At 38.3% G+C, this 24,351-nt stretch overlaps 2 protein-coding genes across 2 annotated transcripts; both read right to left on the reverse strand.

Moving 5' to 3' along the window:
• Positions 1 to 583: 583 nt before the first annotated feature.
• dtwd1 (DTW domain containing 1) lies at positions 584 to 4,807 on the reverse strand. Its single transcript, XM_069662261.1, has 5 exons — positions 4,744 to 4,807; positions 2,760 to 3,075; positions 2,428 to 2,565; positions 1,137 to 1,425; positions 584 to 987 (listed from the first exon to the last, which is right to left on the reverse strand). Exons 2-5 carry the CDS (start codon positions 3,015 to 3,017, stop codon positions 758 to 760), a joined length of 915 nt encoding a protein of 304 aa, XP_069518362.1. The 5' UTR covers positions 3,018 to 3,075; positions 4,744 to 4,807; the 3' UTR covers positions 584 to 757.
• Positions 4,808 to 12,276: 7,469 nt separating this feature from the next.
• fgf7 (fibroblast growth factor 7) lies at positions 12,277 to 17,304 on the reverse strand. The gene is made up of 3 exons (XM_069662553.1): positions 16,995 to 17,304; positions 13,321 to 13,427; positions 12,277 to 13,149 (listed from the first exon to the last, which is right to left on the reverse strand). Exons 1-3 carry the CDS (start codon positions 17,278 to 17,280, stop codon positions 12,934 to 12,936), a joined length of 609 nt encoding a protein of 202 aa, XP_069518654.1. The 5' UTR covers positions 17,281 to 17,304; the 3' UTR covers positions 12,277 to 12,933.
• Between the last annotated feature and the right edge of the window lie 7,047 nt (positions 17,305 to 24,351).

Below are 24,351 nucleotides of genomic sequence, written 5' to 3' on the forward strand. Positions count from 1 at the left end.
AAAGCTTTGCATTTGCAGTATATAGTATTATTACAGACTGGGTGTCTGGTGCATCTTTCGTGGAAAAAAATCACAAGCGGCGCCCAGTTAGTGACACGTTTTCCCTCACCCAGCAGTGGTTGGTCTGCCAGAGAGGGTAGGCGGAGCTAAGCGGCTGCTTTTCCGGTCTCTGCATGTGTTGCGAGTAAACAGTAATCTACTATGGCTGAACAAACAAAGAAAAGATGGATGACTACAGATACAACTTCAAAAATAAGTGAAAATCCAAAGAAAAAGAAACAAATTCGACGCTCAGATGAAGACAGTCTAAACACTCGATAAGGAAATCGAGGAGTTACAACCGGAGCCAACTGTGTACATCTGGATATGTAGGAAGTATACTCCCGCAATTACCGCTTAGCGCTATTAGCTGCCCCCAAAGAATGAAACTGAAATCTTCAAGATTATATCTTTAACTTAGGATAAAAATATCCATTTTTCATTGTTACTAAAAGGGGTTAAAGTGGGAAGAGAACAAAATGCTGAACCTTTTTAGAATTAAGTCTCAGGGTCACACAGATGAAGTTCAATAGAGCAATTCAAGTTCAAAAGCAATTGTAAACCCTTTGTTTTATTGCATATTCTTGTACAAATAGATCACAGTCACAGTATCCCTTAGAAAATAAAACATCCTTCACCACTAAATAAAACAGGAAATCATAGGGATTGCATGTGAAGCAACTCTCCCGTCTCTTGTAACTAACTTTGGTTTTTCCAGTCAGCATTTTCCAGCAGAAATCTTTGCTGAGTTGACAACTGAGTGCAGGTAGGAGTAGAAGAAGAGAAGGTTATCATATTCTCCTTTGTACTCTTGGGCAATGAAAAGCTCATGGTAGTCCTTGAGGAAATAATAAATAGCCTCAATTGTAGCGAGGTAGGTGTCTGGCTTGCCCTTCTGACGGCGCCAGAAACAGGTTTTCCTCGTCTTCAGCTCTATGCGGACAAAATCTGGAGAAGAACACACGTCAGTCAGAAAGCACATGAGAACACAGAGTGAGATCATGTTAAAAAGCAATGTGGGTGAAGTAAATTTCCCCTTAATAATCACCAGTCAAAGCTCTTTGAAAAGCTGCAGAAATGCAATCTTTCATGATTACCTTGCAGTCTCTCATCTGTGCTGATCTTGTTGGTCTGGTTCCATGTGCTGTCAATGAAGACCACCCTCTGGAGGGGATACACCCTTGACTCTGAGGCCTTTGCGTCATCAGGGGTCCCTGACTCAGGGTTCTCTGCAGTGTGTGTGGCACCTTGACCTTCATCTCTTTTCAGCCTCTTTATGCAGGTTTCATCAAAGGTGTAATGTGACCTGCTGTCAGTTCTGTCATACAAACACTGCATCATGTCTTGGACTGAGACGGCCTCGGGACCAGGGAACACCAACACCACCTGGAGAGTGCAGTGAAACAACTTATTCTGTGTGGTACGCTATCATAACAACCCAAACTAGCATATGACAAATGGGTTTCTAGGATATATTGTTTCTATGAGGCTTTGTGGCATTTAAAGAGTGGAATCCACTTTGATAGGAAAACATGAGGTCATTTAATGGAGTATGATCAAGGAGAACGTATAAAATATTTGAAATCTGTCGGATACAATAAACTTTCAGGGCTTGTGCACTGAAATCACCTTAGTTTTATGAGTCAAGTCAAATAACAGTATCTGATGATGCCTAATATAACTAGAGCTATGACATTGAAACTTCATAGGCATGAAACATGAAAATGCAAAAACTGTACAATCTTTTAAAGCAATTATAGATCACAGATTCTTTGATTAGAAAGTTGGATAGAATATGGATCAAATTCTAAATTAGTTCTACTGTAACAAATACTAAAGTACAATATGCAGAAAAAGAGGCAAATATGTTAATTTATTGGAAAGCAACAGTATAAAAATCTTGAAAGCAGCTAGAAAAAGTATAATATAAAAGAGTATAGGCAAAATTATGCAATAATGATGTTTCCCTAATTGGTCAAATATTTCAAATAAGAAGCAGAAATATGAAAACACATAGAACTCGAGAGGAAAACTTTTTTAAAAACGTATTTGTCAAACAAAATATTCAAAAAATTCTCTAGTTTAAGCTTTTTAACTGAGATTTTTTTGTTTTTCTTCATATTATATGACAATAAATTAATCATCTTTTTGTTTTGTGATGAAGCCTCAAAACAAGATTTTAACATATAGCCTTTGGTGGCTTTGGTGAACTGTAAAAGCAACTTTAATAAAATCTGGTCTTTTTTGATTCTATAGACCAAATAATTAATCTGGAAAGTAAATGTCAGATTTATCAATAATAATCATTTTAAAAAAGTGTGTTCATCCATGAAGAGTACAGGTTTAAGGGTTATAAACTCCATTCCTTCATGATAAAAAACAACTAACCTTGTCCTTTTCATAGTCGGGTATGCAGGGGTAAGTGTATATGGTTACATCGCTGGGTGCGAGGATCTTGGCATGGATCGCAGTGCTCTTGCCATCCGTCTCATTTGGATGCTTGATGATGTCTATCTTAACAGGAAGCTGAACACAATGTACAATATGTAGAGTCAGCCTCAGAGGACAGTTACATTTCAACAACAACATGTGCAAAATTTCACATCTTACATAAAAGACTTAACATTTTCCACCACATTAGGATTCTACTATTGCAGCAGCTCTGTATCTAAAGGCCTCTCTTAAAGGAAAAATCAAGTGAGTCCTAACCCCTTACTGACCTTGATTAAAGGGATCTCTTGCAGGGTGACACCCACTAATGAGCAGCATGTGTAGCAGAAGAACATCCTTGATCCTCCGCATTTAGTGCATTTCAACCTGCCTTTCTGCTGTGCTTTTTCAAGCACTTCATGTGATGCCAATTTTAAACCTTGGAGAGGCTGTTTGGCAAGCTCCCAAGTGTCTGATGAATCACTAGAGACTGTTGTTTTGTCACGGCAACTAGGATGGAGACGTTGGACTTGATCCAGGCTACTCATGCTTGCTCTTTTAATGAGGACAGACCAGTGCTGGAGTACGTGGGTTCCTCATTCATAGCTGCACAACAATGACAAAAACAAACAAAGCAAATTTTAGGAGACGGAAATAATCCAACATTTATGAAACATAAAAAGTCAGGAGCACAGTTATGTGGAAAAACCATTAATCAAGTGAATTGTTGCTATTAAAAAGGTCAAACAGGAGTACAAATGAGTCATTTAGTCGGGAAATATATGGCATTGTGATGAGATTGGATAATGCCTTTTCCAGGTTGCAAAGATGCATTGCAGTTAAGAACAATAACTATAATTCCTCATATAAGTCTCATAACAAAAACTTTTTGTTACGGTGCATCAACTCTGAAATGAGTTACCTGATGAACTTGGAATCTTAAACATACTTTACAAAAAAAAGGAGTTCTTATAGTTTTACTTTACTCGGCTAATATGAGTGCGTATTTATTTATGTATATGAATGGTTATTCTTATGAGCATTTTTTACATACAGATTGCTGTTCTGATCATTGTTGTGTTATAGTTAGGGCTGAACCATGCTAAATATAATTATCATAATTCATTTCAAATCATTATTTCTTTTGAGTTTAAAGGCTGATTTTAGCTCTTGAGTTGTGGTTTAACCATTCGTTATTGTCAGAACAAGAAAAACTACACTTAAACAGTGGAATATTTCACAAATCTGAGGTAAACAAAGAGCAGAACATTTCATAAATCTGGGGTAGTAAAACAACCCAAATAATGTTAAATAAAACAATAAATAGACAAAGAAATCTCATATTTTATAAATGTTTAACTGTCAGTAAATTTTTAACAAATTAAAAGACAAAAGAAAAATGGCAACTGTCAAAAGTCTGTCTACATTCTCAGTTTTAAAGCTGCTCCATGACAGGTCACAATGTTCCCTCCTGTTCTAGTGAAAATTAAATGCGATGAGTCCGATTGATCTCTGACAGTAATATTAACATCTCTTCCTGTGTAATATTGTAATCTGTGTAGCCTTATCTGACTCTTAATCAAACTTGATATGATCAGCCTTCTTTCTTCCCATGTAAGCCATAATAATAAAGTGATCCCTTTGTGCCATTCATACTTTAAATAAGAATTCACAAATATTATAACTCAAATTACAGCAAAATTGTGAGCAGAGTCACTGAGTCAAAAATATCCTGGTATTTGGTTTTGTCACGACCACGTGAATCAACAACAATAGTTAGCAGTGCAAACAACATTCATTTCAGGTAATTGCATGACTTTTGCTTATTGACCAAGTCAGTAGAAAGAGTATGTATAACTTCTGTAACACTAGGTTGAAGTTGAGCCTGTGTAAGAAAGCTAATTGATGAATATATCAGTTACAGCGAGCTAAACACAAGTAACTCCATTGGACTCTGTAACTAGCATTTACGTTCAGGAGGACAGCATGCAGTTTACTATTTTTAAAGTAGCTTTCCATCTCTTCATTGTATACGGAGTGAGATCTGATTTTACTATACATCTGTCCTAGTTTACCGTTTACTAGCTAACGTTACCGTGCTGTCAACATTATCTGATTCATGCTAGTGAAGCTAGCTTCTGTTAGCAAGCTTGATGCATGCTAAACATCTGTAGCCTCGACAACTAACAGACACGTATAGCGGCTTTCAGGGATAGTAAAGACAAACATTTAAAAGTTATGTAGCAAACAGTAGTCCACCAGCTTCTGACATACCCCAAAAAACGTGTCTACCGGTATGTAGCTCAATGATGTACAGCAGCGTGAACTTCTTCTTCTACGCCGGATACAGTTCCGTGTGAAGGAAAGAGCACTTCTGCCAGTTACCCGTTGCCAAGCAACGAATTTCCAACGTGAACTGTTGGGCAGCGACCTCGCAGGGCACAGCAGGTACAAACGCTAACTGTTCCCTTAAAACTTGAAAAACTCGCAGACAGTCGCTTTTGTTGATTAATAGCACATTAAGAAGTGCAGAGTATCAAGTAAAGTTGCTGTTCATGTAAACTAAGGACATTTAGACAACGACATTAGTGACACAAACCGCGACGTTTAAGCTAGGTTAACTGTTGCGCTATGTAATAACAAGCATCAAGAGATAACGTTAGCGTTCCATCATACACACTAATGTAGTTATGAGTTTAATTAATTTTATTAAGGAAATTCACATTACATTAAAGTTTGTGTATTTTTTGGGGGACATTTATATAGAGAACAGCAGGTTTGATTATAGCATAGAATCCTGGAAAACATGTTAATATCACAATTAATCGTTAGTACATGCTCTTTGTTCTGAACTACATTTTTACAGACTCACATGGACATTTTCAAGTTGTTAAAATAAAAAAAGTTATGAGTTAAGTTAACTTACAAACCTAAAGGTTTCTGTTCTTTCCATGTTTTGTGTCAATATAGTATATGAAATACCCCTCTTCAAATATCTGAAAAGAGCTTTCATGCTGAACTATTGACATTTTAGCCAATTCACAATTTCTGCAATTTCCCAAACAATCCCTTTTCACAGAAAATATCTTTCTGTGTAGTGAATGATCAATTATATTATGCTATCTGTGTTTTTCGATGGCTAAGAGTACATGAACCTTTATAAAAAGATACGTAAAACTGTCTAAACCCCAGGCAAAGATTGTCAAATAGTTACTTTAGCTGAGAATAACAGACTTCCAGGACATCCCAATCTTCTTGGCCAATACATTCATTTTTTTGTGTGTAATCAAACAAGTGACATTAGTTTGCAACCTCAATTTGTCAACTCTCGTGATGCCCAGCTTTCATTTTTTTTGCCATTGAAGACCAAGAGTTGATAATTGATAAACAAAAAAGGCTTATACTTTTGTAATATAATTTCTTTGTCAGTTATAAATTAATGGTTTCCCTATTGCATGGATCCATACGGTTGAATTGTTGGTCTGAACCAGACTAAACATCTGTTGGAACATTTTGAAAGAACAGTATTGTTGATGTCTAATGAGATAGTTGCAGTCCAATTATAATATTTTGTTTTCATTCTACTATAATACATTCCCAAGATGCTCTGCAACCACTTATTCCAATGTGGGAAGCCCTTTAAAGTCATGTTGCATTTGCTGAATTCATTTTCCACACATGATATTTCCCAAATATGACTGATCACAACCTTAAAGGTTACCTCTGGGAAAAATAGTCCAAAGTATCAATATGCATTCGTCTTGTTCAAAGCCAGATGTTCTTGGAATGATGTAAAGCAGATTGTTTTAAGTCAGATTTCAAAGATACCTGAGCTGTCACACTTCTTATGAAACAGACAATCGCACGCAGACCTGCATGGCAAACAGATGCGTATCGAATGAGACCTTCCGCTGTCAGTGATATTAGATTCCAAAAAGTCACAAACCTGCCAAATGTTTACTCTGTGCCAGGTTGCTTTGGAAATCATGGCAGTGAAACCTAGTTTATCAATATAAGTCATATTAATCACAGCAGGCCTTCCTTTCATCCCTGCACGCATTGTTTCTCAGGATCTTGGATCCTGTCTGTGTGCCTTCTTTCTACACGTTTGGGCCATCCTCATCTGGTGGTTATTCCTCCATAGGTTCAAGGTGATTCAGCTCTCTTAAATGTCAAGCTTTAGTTTCCACAGACATGATTGCCAGATTTAGCTTTGAACTTCCTTATGGTATTCATGCCCTGTATTGCCTTTTGCATTAATTTGTCAAATAGCTAGACACAACAGTAAAACTGTGGAGGTTGAGAAAAATATGAATGTATTGACTGTTCCTGACATGTCTTATCATTACAATTTATTCATGTTTCCTCGTTTTTTTGTTAAGTCTGAAACAGAGGAATGCACAAACTGTCCGACCACATTGCGGAACATTTGTGTTACTGTTGACAGGAGTCCAGATGAAATTCTAAGAAAACTGTAAGTGATATCATGTTTTTTTATATTCTATATTTTTAACCACAAAGTAATGATACATGCCCCGCATTGCTGTTCAGACTGACTCATTGTTGGACTTTCCATGTTTGCCAAAGTGTCACTTTTTCAACATTTGCACCGTGTGTTTTTCAGGTATGAATCATAAACTATTTTCCTGGAAGAACAGAAACATGGCTCACTACAGCTGCTGGAGATGAATATAAAGACAAGAACCCAGCTCATGGTGAGAGATATACTCAAAGTTTGTGTTTGCAGTTGTATGTGTTCCCACAAGTGCTTACATAAACATGGCAAGTTAACCTTCAACAATCCACACGGATTTTTTTTCTGAATAAAAAAGCCTTCTAAACATCCATTATCTGTTTGCAAAAGCTAATTGAAAATCCAGCATGCCCAAGTCCGAAGTTTTCATTATAAATGATACAGTGCCCTTGTGTTGCAATGTGCAGCCATGAATTTGAGGAGCAGTCCCTCTAAAGAAGCACTGAAGGGACTTGTGTATTTGGCTGTTAAGTTCAAATCATATACCCTAACGAAAAGTTGCTGAGAATTGCATTTTCTAAGTAAGTAGTAATAATGCACACTCCCAAGGTCTTAGAAATAATCACTAAACACTTAGCACTTGGTTTACTATCTCCGCATCTGAAAGACAGAGGGATCCTCAACCTCTGACACCACTTTAATACTGCGGTGGAGTTGTAAATATATTTGTGTTCCAGATAAGCAACTTAAGCCACAAAATAAATCATGATGCAATATATAAAACATAGCATAAATACTTTTACCAGAATTTTACAACCATCAATAGTTACTCAAATTATGCAACCATTTTAAAAGTATAGCTTCTTTGTCTTATGTTTCTTTTTATCATGGTTGACAGTGAGTCTTGTGACTTCCTTATGAGCATACAAACTCAAATAATCATAACTATAATGCACCTTGTAATGTTGACCCTAGAGCTTGCATTTTGGATGGCAGCAAATTTGGACCCAAATAACTTCTCTCGCTGCAATAGCCGTCACAAAATTGGAACAAATCGTTAAAGACACAATGATTCATTACCTGTAATAGGTTTTGCTGTGTCAGTTTGATGCAGTTGTCTTGAAAATGGTTTCCTTTTTTCAAAGCTTATACTTAAAAATGGTGACACTTGCTGATCTTTGGTGTTGTAGTAGGATTAAACCTCAAAATCAATCACATTACAGAGGTCTTACTCATCAATAACCTACACAGTGTAAAGAGAACCTTGCTGAGTTTCTAAACCATTAATATGTTAACAGACTTTTGCCTTTTTTTTTTGACTCCAAATATGGCCGTACTAGGGGTGTGTACTCCAGCATGCTGTAAACTTAAAGAAATATTGCAATGGCTTTTAAATTATCTGTCATGTTCATATTGCAAAAGAGAACTGTAATCCTATGACTTTGGCCTGCCTGTCAGCTACTCACTTTTGCAACCTGCAACAAAATGTTCATGTTTCAGATAGTGGTCTACATCGCTCCATAATTCAGGCATTTGTAATTGAGCATTTGAATCTTAATTGGTGATGGTCCACAATGTTTTCTAAATATCACAGTTGAATGGCCTTTGAAAGCCAGAGGCTTTTGAACTCCATGGTGGCCTTTGCAGCCACAGAATAAGTTAGCGTGCTTTCATGTCCTAAACGTTTCAAGTTATGATAAACATCTTCTTTTAATCTTCTTATTATCTTTCATTGTGGATTATGTTGACCGTCGACCCTCTTTCACAATGATCTGGTGTTCTGGGGGTTCCGTACAAAGGGTCTGCAAACACAGAATTCCCCACATTGCATAACCACAGATTTCCTCTGTGGAAATGAAGGTTTATGGCCCTGAAATGTATCAAGTTCAGCTGCGTGTTCCCCCTCCCCCTCGGGGCCTCCCTTTTTCCCTGCTGCCCCAAGACCACCTCTCCACTTCGCACGAGACTCCCCAGTCTCTCTCCCTGTTTATCTTCACTTTCCTTTCTTTCTCATCCTCCCCCTATCTGTTTGTCTCACTCCGTCTTTCCCTGCATTGCTCTTCACAGCCAGTGTCAGACTTCCTTCTACTTCAGCATATACAGACATTTCCCTTGTCTGCACATGCTGTTTGTAATATGGGACACGTGGTGTTCTGTGTTCATGCTTGCACACAAATGCAAATGTAATACTGCTGTTCTTAAACAATTTAATGAGCAGTAAATCATTGTCATAGATTCATTATTCATCCCAGTAGGTCCCTCAAACTGCACAGTAGCTTTTTAAAGGAGGACGTTTAAAAGTATAGACATTCAAACAAATCTACTAAAAACTGGAAATGTAATTTTTTGCTTTGCTGTAAATCACAGTAGACCACTGTTATCATGGATGTGCTATCAGCTCATATAAAACTTCAGATTCCATTAGCCCATGACTACATCTGTTAATTAATTTCCAATATGTAAATATAAATAATACAAGATTAAAACTATTTAGACATGCTGTTTAAACAACCTACTTGCATATTGTACATTCAGTGACATTACAAGGCAATATTTTAGTGTAAAGAAACACTACGTCATCGCTGGCAAGAGTAAAGCTGGTTTCATAATTCTGCTATTTTATACCTCTAATGCACAGCAGATGAAGAAAAGTGGATGGGAATCCCTCATTTTATAAAAGAAAAAAAAGTTCTGAAATGATTTGTGATTTCAGGAGCATTTTATTAAACAAAATCTGCAGGTCCTGGAACACCTTGTAAGCATAATTTATGTGTCTGGTGTGCCTGTGTTGCGTCTTTTCTCTTGGAAGTCTGTAGCTCCACGTCTATGACAGTTTTCTCTCATTCTCTTTGGCTTCAGCCTCCCCTCGTCCTGCTGGGAATACACAGCCTTGAGTCTGAAACGTGTTTACATTTTGAGCATGTTACAAATTATCTGCTAAGACTAACTTTGCGTGACTTGGCAGAAGCCTTCACCTTGCTCAGATGTTGTTTGGGTCAAACGTATTTCAGGGGTTGGCTCTCTCAATTTGACTGTCTTTATCTGACAGGGGTTCTCCAAGCCAGATGTGAACCCAGGCAAGAGGTAAAGCCCATGTCTGTGTTGGTGTGTGTGTGTCTTAATATGTATTATTTGTATGAGCTTATGCTATAGGCAGCCTGCCAATATGTCTGCGATTATTACGAACAGACAAGACTCCACTTATTCTCAACACGATATAAACTCAGAGGGAATTTATGTGACATTTGACCCTGTGCATGTATTTTTATCTTCAGTCATACATTTTTAGTTTTATCCTTGAGTTGTATTACCACATCTCAGCCTTTCTTATCAGATCGAGTGATCTTATTCATGTTAATCTTGAGTCCAAGATCGTCCGTGGACGATTTTCCCAAGTTTTCCCAAATGTTTCTTTGTAATGTGTATTCAATCTTGTTAAAGGCAAGATCAACAGATTTGATTATCTTGTCATTAAATAGCTAAGCTGGGAAACGGACTGCTTAATATCTCATGAGGATTGCGCTAATATCCAAAATTGAAACACTAGTTGCTCAATGTGTAATTCGTTTTCTCTACAGGCTTGTGGGAGTTCTAGTCTTAGACTGAATAACCCTGAGTTTGTCAAATTATATTTAAAGATTAGCAGAGAACTAATCTACGAACAGAACCTTTCTAATAAGGTCAAAATCACACCAAAAACCAAACCCTGCATTTGTACTTTTATCACAGTACAGTTTATCATCTGTCAAAGATGCGGCCAAATCATTCAGGATTATAGATATTTTAAAAATTGTAATTGATTAACAAAATAATTTTTCTGGGTAATGTTCGGTGTGCAGAAAGTGAAAATCTTGTTCGGTTCTCACATCTGACTGATTGAGCTTTTGAGGGTGTGATTTTTTAAAATAACATATCACAATAGAAATCAGTCTTTATGTTAAACCAGAGCCCGCTGCCCAGCTACACAGTTTCGTACATTTATGTAGGCATGATTCAAATGCAGATTTTCTGCCTGAAGTTACATAAAGAAATATTTTTCACATTCACATTTAATCAAATGACTTTGGGTTGCTAGTACTACCAATTCCACTAAGAATCAACACTGCGCACAGTCACAGGTTGTACGTTGCCAAGTGTCTGGTGTGAAATAATGGCCTGCTGACGTGCAGAGTGGATGCTGACGAACAGAAGAAAATGTAGCAGTGCCAGATAATTTGTCAAAAACGTCAGAAAACTGCAGGAAAAAGTGCTTTGGGATTTTAGGAAACTGATCTCAGTGTTGCTTCTAAGATGGCAAATGCTTGTAAATGTTGAACACTGTTGTTGTGCGCAATCCTATGAATGTTAAACAAGTTCTCCCAGACTATCTTATAAAAAGGCTTTGTTACAGCCCCTCTTTCAGATCTCATACAGTTACTGGGTCGAGTCTGTTTATCGGCAGTTTTAAAATACCCTTTAGCATCTGTTTAAAGGTACCTTTTGGCATCTGTTTAAATGTCGTTTTTTTCCGTTCTATCATGCAATTGGATCTTTAACAAGATACCCTTCTCTGTTTAAATCTGTTGTTTAAAGATCTGATTTCTTCCTCTCCTAAACATGTTTATTTCTGGTACCCTTTAGCACCTGTGTTCCTCCTATCTAACCCGTGGTTCTTGTGTATTAGTCTGTTTGGTAAAGTCAAGGCAGAAAAATTTCATGAAGTTTAGGAAACACATCATGGAGCTAAAATACTTACTCAATGTTTTACACAGAAATTGAATCACAACTACCTTTGTAAAAGTCCTGCAGTGTTTGGCCCATCCATCACCCCTGACTGCATCCTTAAGCACAGTATATCTCTCTTTGAGCTATGTCCCCTCCCTCTACCTCAGGTGAGACCTTTGAACTGGCTCAAGATTATATAGGTTACTAATCATTATTTTAACAGGTTTAAGTACGAACAGTTAATGAGAACAGCCCAGCATGATCAGCTATTTCTTTTTACGCCCCCTTGTGGTCAAGAAACTTTCCAATTCAATCCTTAATTCTGTGCCTCAACAGTTGCACTGTAAATTATCCAGGTAAAACAACGCACATTAAAAAGAAAAAGGGACATTTTGACATATAATTAATCTGTCTCGTTCATGAGTATTAGGTGTAGTAGAGATCAATGGATCTTTCTTGTCTAAGCCTTTTCTCACACTAAAACAATCCATATAGATAAATATCTATTATTTTAGTACTAAAGAATGTAACTATGATATAGAGAGATAGCATAGCATACACATGTATTATGTTGTTCACTTTGTATTTTAATGCAGCAGCAGAATATTTTAGCATTTCAAAATCACACCTTGATTATGAAGATGGAATCAGTGAACAGCTACAATGCGTTTGACCAGAGTTTTCAATACACAAATGACAGACAGATCAAGACAAATCATTCACAAACAGTTAGTCCTACATATAACCATGCGATTGTTATCGTGCGTCTTATTCGTGTGCTCCGAGCACTTGTACCATTAAAAAACACAAGTCCAGCTTGCTTCAGCACACCTTGGTCAAGCCAAATCTCCATTCTGGACCTCTCTGCCGATCATACAGGTCTTTTCATCTGGCTGGGTGTAGATCATCTTTGGAAAAGGATACAGTCCCGACTGTGCGTAATACATTTCACTGTTTTATAAGAAAACACATAAATGTTTTATAGGAAATATAATATTTAACTCAAAATAACAATAACATTGAGTCAGCTTTAGTGGTTTTACAATGCTTTGTGTATCAATGGAAGCGATTTTAAATATTTCACTATTTTCTTTTTTGCGGGTGTTTGGAATATCATCTGATGTCTGTTGCTTTGAAAACGAAAGTGACAACAAGTCATGGATCATAACAAATCAAATTGGAGCAGAGTTGAGAGTGATGTTGGTAAAAAGTTTATATGTGTCCGTTAACATATATAATATGTGATTGAAATCATACACAATTTGTGAGTCATTAGTCCTCTGCTTTCAGTCCACCCTCCTCTCCTCCTCTCTGCACTTCATAGGGATGAAGTGAGATGCTATATGCTCCCTCCTGGTCTTCTTCCCTCGCATGGGCTTTCCCTTTTGAGAAAGGGCTATGAACATTTCCTTTCCATTTTTAGTCCACTTTGCAGAGGAGTAAGCGTTGAAGTAGTTTTCTAGGAAAACCTCCTTGAAGTTGCAGTTTTCATTGTAGATCCTCTGGAAAGGATTAAACAAACATTGGAGCATTATAATACAAAACAACCTTTATTTGTCCTTACTGGGAGTTCATCGTCTTGATTATTCAAAAGGATTTTTGGCAGACAATGTTCTATTTCTGCTTGACTGAGTACAAGCTGAAAATTGTGCATGACAGAGAAAAAACATTACCTTGCCTTGCAGCTGTCCAGCCTTGTTCATGGAGATATAATACTGACTCTTCACGCCTTTGATAGCCAGTATGCCCCCCTCAGACACTGTCCTGATCTCCAGGATACCTGCCAGACATTCAGACCATTAGGGAAGACGTATTACAGGACAGATAAGACTCTATTGACATCCAGTCTTCACTCCAACTCCATACTGTGCTCAACATTCATCTTCATTAACAAACGGGATGGAAGTTCCTGTGGTTAATCAGTCTGTGGTTTCTCTGGCTTTATTCAAGCCTTGTTAACTGGCCTGGGTGGCCATTACACAAACCACAACCTATGCCATAGCACATGTGGGAGACAGATTAGGCCTCTCTCTCCTGGGATTGAGAAAACTACCTCCTTGCCTGGGCTTTGCACGCTACATTTTAGGCCTGCTCTTCAAATCTGTGGGAGAGTAAAAAACGCTTAACTATTTTGGTATGGGATTTCGAAGTGTTTTATTATACAACTTGTTGCGTGTAAAGAGTTTTGTGTGTAGGTGTGTGTCTCTCTCTCTCTCTTGCCCCAACTGAAGAATGAATAGTTGCTATTTTGACTGTTTTATGGGGAAAATACCAAGCGGCATTAAAGTAATTATTAATTATAGAATTTTGTTGACATATTATTAGACTTTTCATTGGAAACACAATGAATGTAAAAAACAGACCAGAGCCACTGTAAAAATTGACAGGTTTACATCTTTGAACATAGAAATGTATATCAGATCACAACAATATTTATAAATCTGGATAGACAAATATCTTAATTTGCTATTACAGAATAGTGTTTCACCCTACTTAATAATTACGGAGCTTAATACCTATAATGCAGGACTTTAAAGTGAGAATGCATTCTGTCATTTAACAGATATGCAGATGACTTATCATTTGTCCAACATTCATAAAGATCTCTTTTGCTCAAGATAAAATGTAAAAAGTTGTCTCATCCTAGAAAAAGCTATTATTACATATAATTTGATAGTTTCTTTGACTAATGCTTCGACGTTGCTTTTAGTCATGGTGAATCATAAAGCAGTGACTCCAAGTCCAGAACATGTAACCATAACACTAAGATGAACACAAAAATATGAATTATAAGAACACAGTACAGATCATAAAAGGTTTAGGTAATGTAAAAGCCTTTGTGTTCATTTCTACATATTGCAGAAATCCTTCCATTTGACAGGCAGAGAAAAAGGGAAGAACTCTATTAAAGCCCCTCAGACTGACATTGAGCGTGCTTCACTTTTAGTATTTGATTGCAAACAGATGGCAGTCTCCCAATCTTGGAATGTTGTTTGTGCTCTGCTTGCACTTGATATTTAACTTAATATTGCTGCCCTTTGACTGTGTGTTACCCCTGCTTTCTATTCCCCTGTTTGATTTTATTTGTCTTGACTGAAAGGGGAAGGTGATCTCAAAGATCAAATGTATACTGTTAATGCTACACTTAATTAGTAACCCCTTTTACTTTTGAAATTAGTTGGAGCATATCCTCATAAACCATACATATGTGGCAGCTGTAGATGCATGTTTATTTCTTAAGTTTATAGCCTTTGAAAAGTTTGTATTGGTGTTGTGAAGCATAGCATCTTACATGGAAGTACTATTCCCATAATGTAATATTTAACAGCTACAGTTATTTGGTCTACTGTGGAAATATGGATCACATTTACACACACACACGCACACACACACACACACACACACACACACAGTCTTACCATTTGGCTGTAACACAGAGGGTCTTAGACTAACCTCAGCTTCAACAGATTTGTTATCACTCCCTGCTCCAGCCCTTGGTAATCCCTAATCCTGACTAATATTGACTTCTTCTTACTACCATGACAACATGTAATGTGCATGTTAGATTTCTTATTCACTTTTTCTTCAAAGGGAAACATATCTTATCTGCACTAAAACTACAAATCTGCACCTAACACCAGGTCTATTATACTACAGTCAGAGCGACTAAAACGTACTATTTTCAACTTCGGTTTATCTAAAGGGCGCATCACCTACAGGGTATCTGCTCACTTTACAAGTTAGTAAAATAACAGCAACAATACAGACATTTAAAAGTACATGCACTCACACATAGACAGAAATTGAGACTGGCAGTTTCTTGAACACAGAGATCATATAACTAACATGGTTTGTGCCGCTACTTGTCAGCACTACCACTCACTAATATAGTAATATGTTTCAATTTCCAGTTTTTCTTTAAATTCCCTGTTTTCCAGTTGTCATTCTGTGGTTTATAATTAGTTGACTAACAAGGAGGAAGTGGTTTATCTGATCTGTAAAGTGGCTTCACACATTTTAATTTAACTCAAATTTAGCTATGCTGTGGTCTTTCACACAAACCTACACGTGTTACCAATTATCACATCATTTTCTATGTAGAGTGGATTCATTTACTTTGAGGATCTGTTTACACATTCAGAATTGTACCAGAAACTTTTATAGATATCAGTGAGACATTTAGGTTTCCATAATTCAAAGCAACACTTGAAATAGAATTACATTAGAAGAATTTCATACACTGGAAGTTAGCCTATGTTGTTGTTTCAGAGGCAGACGGAATGTGGAAGCCAAAAATAAGTTCCACATTTTGGTTTCTTGCTTTTTATTTTCTCTTTTTAAAAAACTCTTTCATGCAGTCAGCTTTTTGAGACTTTTTATTCACTGCGGCCAAAAAGTATGACTTTGATTTAATACATATTTATCTTCACCAAGCTAGTCTCTTCAAAGGCTTACTAGTTACATTTCTGTGTGCTTTTAGCGTGCGGTAGCCAGATATGTGTACTTCAGTTTTTCTGTCTTTCATTGCCAATTGTTACACAAGCATCTTTTCCATCCACTTTGAGGCATTTCCCTGTAAAGCCAACATTCCAGCGGCAGCCACACTGTCAGATAGGAGGAAATGATAACTACTCAAAACATCCTCACCATGACAGAGACTCCAGTAGTAGCTACAAACACTTTTCAAGTGTTTGTAGCTACTACTGGAGTCGAACTTGAAAAGTGTTGCACTGTATTGCACCCATTTTAACACTTAACCATTTTAAATAATGTTACATGGCTAGCATACAGTATATAAATAGCCACAGTAGTAATGACAATCTCGCTTTCAGTTTTATGAAACGCTAATTTTGGACTTTACCCAACATGTTTGCCGTCTGTCACTTGCCATAGATTAAATAGATTGTAGTTTGTACGTCTTTTGGAGTGTAAATCACGCTGAACAAATATGAGTCTGCCGGTATGAATCATTGGTCACCGAGACCTGGCACCCTTTCGTCTCAAAGATGCTTCAGTTTACTTAATTACCGCCTGTGTTTAGATGGTGTTATGGTTTAACAAGCCAAAGCCGCCACCTGCTTCTTTTTACCCCTGTCACTTCGGCTGTTGTGATTGAGACGCATGACCCATTAGCACTGTGATTACACTGTGGAGAACAGTTGTACAATAACACCGCCCACGTGCTTCTGTCACCTTGAGAGGCCAAAGGTTCGTTACTGAGTCAGTGGAAATGTTTCACAAACACACTCTGCATGGAAATGTGGCGGTGTTTGGAAACCATTGGTATTGTAATAAGACACAAGTTAACCATTGGTATTATAATAAGACAGAAAAGAGTCATCCTTACTGTGGCAGTTGGTAGGGTCTTGAGTCCCATTGATGTTGCCAGAGTCATCAATTGTTAGGAACCATTGCGTGCGGCTGAACAGCTGTCGGATGCGCACATCTCCTCCCTCCATGTAATCATAGTTCCTGGTGTGGCGCTCGTGTCTGGAGCAGTTCATGATGGCGGCAAGTTGCTCTGGAGTGCAGTCACTGTAGACCACACACACACTGCCAAACAGGAAGATTGCGTGCAGGTACAGTCCCGAGAACAGATTTTGAAGGTTCCATGTCAGCATCCATTTGCGCATTATAATTCAATGCAGTGGGGGTCAATGAACAACATACTGAAATGTGAGATAGAGATCTGCGTGCTATCCCTCAGCCCAGCGAACCCCTGACCCCTGACTTGTGACCCTTGTGCTTGACCTCTGGCTCCCCGTTCCTGCAGCAGGGATCCTAGTGAGGCGTGAAGACAGGGCGGTTGTGGAGGAGACTTTGTGAAGCTGGTTGAGGTTGACTGAAGCAGGAGAGTGGTGTGAAAGAGTTGACAGGTGACAGTAGTATGAGATGATGTCTCTCTTCAGTCCTCAGTGACGCTGTGTGTTGACTGCTCCATCCTCTTGAGATCATAGTCCAAAAAGGAACGTCATAATCCAGAGCCCATTCAGGAAATGTTATGCAGCATGTCTCTATAAAAAAAAAGAAGACCTTGTTTAATCCTAGCCAAAGCAATAGTATAATATTGTTAAACGAGGTGGAACATTTACAAGTTGAAAGATTTTTTGTTAATGTAGCTTCCAGAAATTAAATAAATTATGGGAATTTCCCCACTTGTAAAGTTGAAATCCTAGAAATTGTCAAACAACTTTTATAGAGCATCTGGTTTTCTGTGTTCAAAGGAAAATATATTCTACATTTCCTCACGATAAATCAGCATATCTGCTGTATATTTAGAAAGGCATATGCTTCCCTGTCATTGACCCAGAAACTTAGAATATTTTATCAGATTCCTTCACAAGTTTATAGTCCTTAATCTTGTCAGTATCAGCACACATAAAGTATGTACTATAAATAAAACAAGTCATACTGGTTTTTTTGTTAAAAAAAAAACAGTAAATAAATGACTTACATGTGCTCTGGGTGATGACAGGAGCTTTCAGCCGAGTGTTCCCTTTCAGACAGACTTTTAATTTGAAGAATCTTTAGTTCTAAAGCCCAGTAATACAGGAAAGCTAAGCAAGAGCTTGGAGCTTCTGTCAATTCCCATGGATGTCTCCCTGACTCTGGCAGGCTGACTCTGTGCATCTTCCACTGTCGCTGTGCACTCTGCTTAGATAAATGCCTCCTGCTGACCTCACTTGAGAGCAATTAGATCCCAACCAGTCAGCTGTCCCTGGCCCGAGATGCAGTGGAGAAACACCCTCTGCCTGCCTCTCATTGTCACTCACCCACCGGACATGAGAGGGAGCTATAAACTCTGAGAACAGCAGGCTCTCCTTGGTATGCGCTCCTAAATATTTTAAGAACATTTGCATACACGCTCACCCTTGTGTATATGCAAAAACTTTATACAGCCTCTCTGCCTTTTCTGAGAAACATCTTGCACTTTTATATGTTTGTGCTGTCCTTGTTACAGATCTCATAGTGACTCATTCACTTAAGTGGCGGTGAAGATATTTGCACTGATGATAAAGCTTTAAAAAATTTTCCCCCTATTATTTGAAATGTCACATTTATTTAGGGCTTTTACTTTGCTGCACTGAATCACTGGTAAGGATTTATTGACTTAAAGAAAAAAAAACTTCAAAGAAGCCCTTTAGTTCTCATTATTATTGAGTGTAATAGTGGGAAGCAATAAGTCATGGCTGACAGGTATCCATCGACAGGGAGAAAAACAGAGGACGAAATGGCTCAGAAGTACTCATCTCCGTGTCATGGGTCATGCTCTCTTTCACTTTTTGTGTTTGTATTTAAAGTCACAATTTATTGCCTTACATACCTGGCCTTTCCTTGGACTCACTACTTCAAAAGTTTATATGGGCCCTAATAATGCGCTCCCCTGGGGAGGTCAGGGCTGCAGGCCTGAGCGAGAGGGACTTCTGGTCGCAGCAGGTCTCCTTCTCATCTCTAAACTAGGGGTCGTAAAGACCTGATCTATTAGGTGTCACTCTGGCCTGTTCATCTGTCCCTTCTATCACCTCAGAGATAGAACATCACTCCAGACAGCCACCAAACTGCGAAACGCATAATCATAACTTTCCCCGATTAAAGTTGATATCAAAACAGTTATTATTCTATGACACACTGTGGATTTAATTTATATGTAATACTTTATTATTGAGTCAAGACTTTTTATCCAGACAGGTGGACTGCAGTTCATGAGAAAATTCATAAAACCATTGTCCATAAACTGCCAACTTCTCATGGCAGAGAGGTTTGCGTGACCCTAGAAGCTGTTTTAAGGGCAGCTAGCACCTGGTAGGGTCCCTTGAGGCAAATTGCTGCAAGGAAAAGGGGCCGCACATTTCTAAGACCCCTATCAATTGGCCTTAAAAGAAATGAATTACTTTGACTGGTTCGGGAAATGGGGGGCCCCCTCTTGTAGACAGGCCTGTAAGGGAAGCTTGCAGGCAGGACCTTAGGGACTGGGCCCATGGGGCCAGTTCAAAACAATGCAAGAACTCCATGTAAGGGTTCTGTTGGGTTACCATGCCAGGTCTTCAAGGACTGACCAAGTCTCTCCCTTAGTGGGGAAGGACATGGAGCCGTTGGAGGCATTGTAGGAGATTAAAAAAATACCGATTATAGGTAGTTGGCCTCATCTTAACACAAAGAACCAGCTCAGGGACCAAACTCTTAAGTAGGGGCTGTACTCTGTCTTCTTCAAGAGGTATTTGTCAAATAGCAGCTGGGAGTTTCCCGCCCTCTTGGAATCTCTGTGTGGTGACCTGGAGAGGGCATTGGCTGATGCACTTTCATTGGAGAAGGCATGGCTTTAACAGTCAGGAAAGCCTTGTCCATCTCTCTGATGGAGGTGAGTGAGTTGGCTAAAAACCCCAATTGTACAAAGTTACCTTGTTTCATGGAGTTTTGGTACATTTATGTACATTTGGCCAATGACCCAAGGAGTCAATGTGCCTTTAGGTCTTTGCATGTAAGATTGAGTTTTAATTTGGCAAATGGATTTTAGCCCTCAAACTACCAATCTCTTAATGTTCTGACCCTCACCTACCGTGTGGCCAGAACACTCACTGGATGATAGAAAAGTTTACCATGTAGAAGACGACTAGAGATGGACACTGAGATATCCAATAAGAGTTTAGACTAGAACTTTTGATACTTAATTTGGTAAAGAGTCAGTCTATTTCAGTCTCATTTTTTATGTTTGGAAGATAACATACTCTAGGGCGAGCTTGGGAATTTCAGGATCTCTAAAGAAGAGCTTGACATCGCTCAAGAGACATTTGGGATTTCTTCTCCAGCCTCTTGCCACCATGACCCGGACTTGTATGCAATTGGGAATGGAGGATGAAAGGCTCTGCTGCCTCCTTTTTAATCCGTTTTTGCATGTCTCATCAGTTTTTTTAGTAACCTTTAGGGAAAGGTCAATTCCAGTATTGTCGGCCACCCACATGTGGACAAATTCATTGCACTTGGTTTAAGTTCTGGTTGCTGGAAGAATGGATGTCTGTATCAGTCGATGAGTAGTTGTTCAACTAATAACCCTTGTTCTGTAGCTGAAACATCCAGCAGCATGCAGCTTGCACACCTCTCAAATAGTTGATTGCAGCAGTAAAATGTGCCTCCTTGTTGCGTTTTTACAAGCGCCCCAAGTTCACAGGTTAACAGCGGCATCATTGACCCTACATGATTAGGAAAGATGACACAGGAAGTCGTAGACTTTTAAGACTTGAAATTGTCCTCAACATATCATATTTTTGTGCTTTTAATCTTAAACATATTTGGAATTTTCCATATGACTTCATATAGGAAGACTACTATCAGATTAGTTTTTATCTTTTGAAGGGATCAGTCATCTTTCTTTTAGGAACTGGTTTTCCCAAGCATTCATTGCTGAAGTCATCCTCTGTTTTCTCTTATGTTTGAGTTCTGTCCCACCTATTTGTGTTGGCATTAAAACTCTGAGACTAAAAAAATATATACCCAAGAAATTACTTACTTACTGTCATGTATATAGGATTTTACTATTTACTATTATTATAAGTTATAGTCATATCAGTGTTTTTAGTTAAAGTTCAAGTTTAGTTTAATATAAGTGAAATTGTGAAGTAATAAAACGCCACATTAAGAGCATCATAAGTTTACTTAATTGGCTACCAGTATTCCTAGAAAACCAAGACTTGAAAGCTTTATGTTTGTCCTCAGTTGACATGGCAAGTATAGTCTATATACTGTAATCATAACTTACTTTTACTTGAATCACGTGCATCTCTGTGTGTGTGCACATCTCTGTGCGTGCATACAGGTATGTGTGTAGTGAAGTGTGCAGGTAGTTTTGTTTTATAGCCTAAATGGCTGCCTGCTGCTGTTCAAGGATCAAAGACCCAGCACTGTCTGGAGTTTACAGTAGCTAAGGAAGTGCAGTGGCCGTAAGGCAGGCACACTAAACATGCGTGAGTGAGCCTCTTTAATTCTGAACGACTGAACGCCTTCTCTCCCATCAGTCTGCCTCCACTCTGTGTTTATCCCTCTTTTTCTCTATATTGCTGTTTTGATGAGTGAAGGTCACTGTTTCAAATCTTACAACTTTTCTTCTTCTTCTTCTTCTTCTTCTTTTATTTGTTTCCTCTTGTGGAGAGTTTTGTTGAATGTTGTTGTAGTCAGAAGAGGATCTGTGAGGGTTTTCGATGATTGCAGTGAAACACGCAAACATGCAAGCTAACCATGAACTCAAATCCCGTTCCAACTCCAAATTCAGACTAACCTCCAGCTCCACACTCAGACCCTTTCTGTGTTTGTCTGCTTCATCCAGTATAAACTCAGAGTGGCAATATCATCAGTCGGTCTCATTGGTACTTTTTGTGAAGTTTTGGTGTTATTATTTGTATTTCTAACTTATGCCATTTTACTAGTTATCAGTTCAGACATGATGAGTCCATAGCGTTGCTCACACACAAGAATTGGGGGAATTATTTACCATTTTTCTGAACAAAATACAGTGTTGTGTTAGGTCATTATGTCTTCACAGGTCACAGATCACTTCATTTAGAGAGGGCTCACTTTGTTGTTTCCAGTCCTCCTCCTGTGCAGGACAGGAATATTGCCAAGTGAGTTATCTCCCTGTTGCATCTCAAGAACCTCTTGTAGCGTTAGCACAACAAGCTAGATCCAGAATTTATGATAGTTTCCACTATTACTGCAGAGACATCTGCCTACACGAGTGTCTACTCTCAACACTCTAAAAGCATTCCTGGATAGAGAATCGCCTCTGTGTCTATGTGTGTGTGTGTGTTGGGTCTTTACCCTGTCTTGTAGTGATATGACTGCATTTATGCTGGGAGAACAGATTATGTCTAAGGTCAGTCTATTCTTAGCACTCTTTTAGACTGTTTGGGTTTAGCTTTTGCTTTCTAAATTCCATGATAATTGGGGATCTCTGGGGATGGAGTCTCACAACATTAGCTCTAACTATAAATAACTACCTAACAAACACAACCGTACACAGACTGTACGGTTACTTACACAGTGGCACCATTAAACTTATTTTAAAGCCGATAAATTAAAAGAGTGAAATACTTGAGTATCATGTCTCTCCCAAGCCAATATCACCTTTATCCATGCATGTAGCCTAACCATCAGTTTAATGTTATTTTTTCATGTGTTGTAAAACCTTAACTCACTAAGTAAGAGATGAATCAGAAAGATATATTAAGTTTAGAGTATTTATTCTCCTCTAATGTTATTTATAGGTCAGTTGTGTAAAACTATTTTTGCAAGTTGGGTTTTGTCTCACTAAAACAACAGGTTTCAAATGTTGAGTCTGTACTCACCATGTAAGGTAGTGTACAAAGAGGAATAGGGAAGCTTTGTCTGTGACACAGGCTTTAGAGGACTCTGTTAACACAGCACGTGTAAACACACTGTCACACACACTTGGTCTTTGAAGCTCCTCTTCCTGGGTCCCGCTGACACAGTGAGTGTTAGTGCAGTAAAAAGTGACACATGGTCACAGCTCGGGTTGTCACCGCTGCCTCTGCCTGGTTTACGGTTTCTAATGTTTGTTGGTCATCTTCATTATATGTTATTATACCTTCACGAATATCTTCTGAATGCCCCCTTAGCAGGTCTAATTGAGTATACTCAGTCAAACCATTGCTATGTAGCTAGGTTGAACCATTCTGAAAAATCTTGCAGCCCAAAAATGGAGTTATGATCAAGTGATAGAACTGAGTGTGAAAAGTTATTTGCCCAAAAAGCATTAATTTGTTGGTCGGCATACTCTATGATGTTGTAGGCAGTCGCAGTGCATTAGGACCGCTGTAATCGGCCTTGTCAGAGAATGTGAACCAGTGTTGTGCTTCACTGTTGGGGGAATACTCTGATCCCATATAATGCAGGAACAGCTGTTCGGGATCACAGTCTTAACTACTCACCATATCTGTTCATGTATCAGTAAAAGCAGAGCCTTGCTTATTAAGACGCTCTGCCTCAGTGGCTTTGATGGAGAAGAGGTTCTAAAATAAGCACTTTGACTGTGTGAGTTACAACAGTGGACAGTTTATATAGCATCCTCTAAATCACTTCATATTTATAATTAGAAGCATAAATTCATAAAGAAAACATACCAGCTGTTTTCTGGGATCCAGATGAATCATTTTGTGCACCCTGCAATTTCACCTTAGCTGCTGTACTTTACAAGAAAGGGGACTCGTTTACCCCTCATTTCATGTCATGATTTCATCTTAAATATGGGATTCAACGTCCTGCCATTCTCCCTCAAGTTCTGTTTTGATGGCTATTTTGTGTTTTTGTGTTTTACTAACAAATGCCACACTATAAATACTGTATGTACATACTGAAGTGTGTCATCAACCATTGTTCTGTGCTCATTATTTCTGCCTAGGCAGTTAGACTGTATAGCCATTTCAACCTGTATAGCCAACCAGTCTCAATAACTAATGGAAAACAAACTGTGTTGCCATGGAGGTATTGTTTTTGACTACTTTGAAGCAGGAAATATAAAGGTTGGGTTTATTTGGTCAACAACAAATTGATCTTAGATAATCTGTAAGATAGTGGCGTGAAAAACTATAATTGATATCATGTTGTCATTGTCTTCTCAAACCCATTTAGTTTACACAAAGCTAAAGTTTTGAAGCCTGTTTATGGTTCATATACTTTCTGTATGAATACATGCA

Source organism: Semicossyphus pulcher, unplaced genomic scaffold, assembly GCF_022749685.1.
Source record: "Semicossyphus pulcher isolate SPU_LCO1_2020_fin unplaced genomic scaffold, fSemPul1.0.p SCAF_1, whole genome shotgun sequence".
Classification (NCBI taxonomy): Eukaryota; Metazoa; Chordata; class Actinopteri; order Labriformes; family Labridae; genus Semicossyphus; species Semicossyphus pulcher.

What these genes read in the sequence shown, in the direction of transcription:
- dtwd1 (XM_069662261.1), bottom strand. Translation starts at nt 3,017, where the DNA reads ATGAGTAGCCTGGATCAAGTCCAACGTCTCCATCCTAGTTGCCGTGAC. An exon ending in CCGACTATGAAAAGGACAAG is followed by an intron (nt 1,426 to 2,427) that starts GTTAGTTGTTTT and finishes TGCACTCTCCAG; the next exon opens with GTGGTGTTGGTGTTCCCTGG. An exon ending in CACAGATGAGAGACTGCAAG is followed by an intron (nt 988 to 1,136) that starts GTAATCATGAAA and finishes GTTCTTCTCCAG; the next exon opens with ATTTTGTCCGCATAGAGCTG.
- fgf7 (XM_069662553.1), bottom strand. Translation starts at nt 17,280, where the DNA reads ATGCGCAAATGGATGCTGACATGGAACCTTCAAAATCTGTTCTCGGGA. An exon ending in AGACCCTACCAACTGCCACA is followed by an intron (nt 13,428 to 16,994) that starts GTAAGGATGACT and finishes AATGTCTGGCAG; the next exon opens with GTATCCTGGAGATCAGGACA. An exon ending in CTGGACAGCTGCAAGGCAAG is followed by an intron (nt 13,150 to 13,320) that starts GTAATGTTTTTT and finishes AATCCTTTCCAG; the next exon opens with AGGATCTACAATGAAAACTG.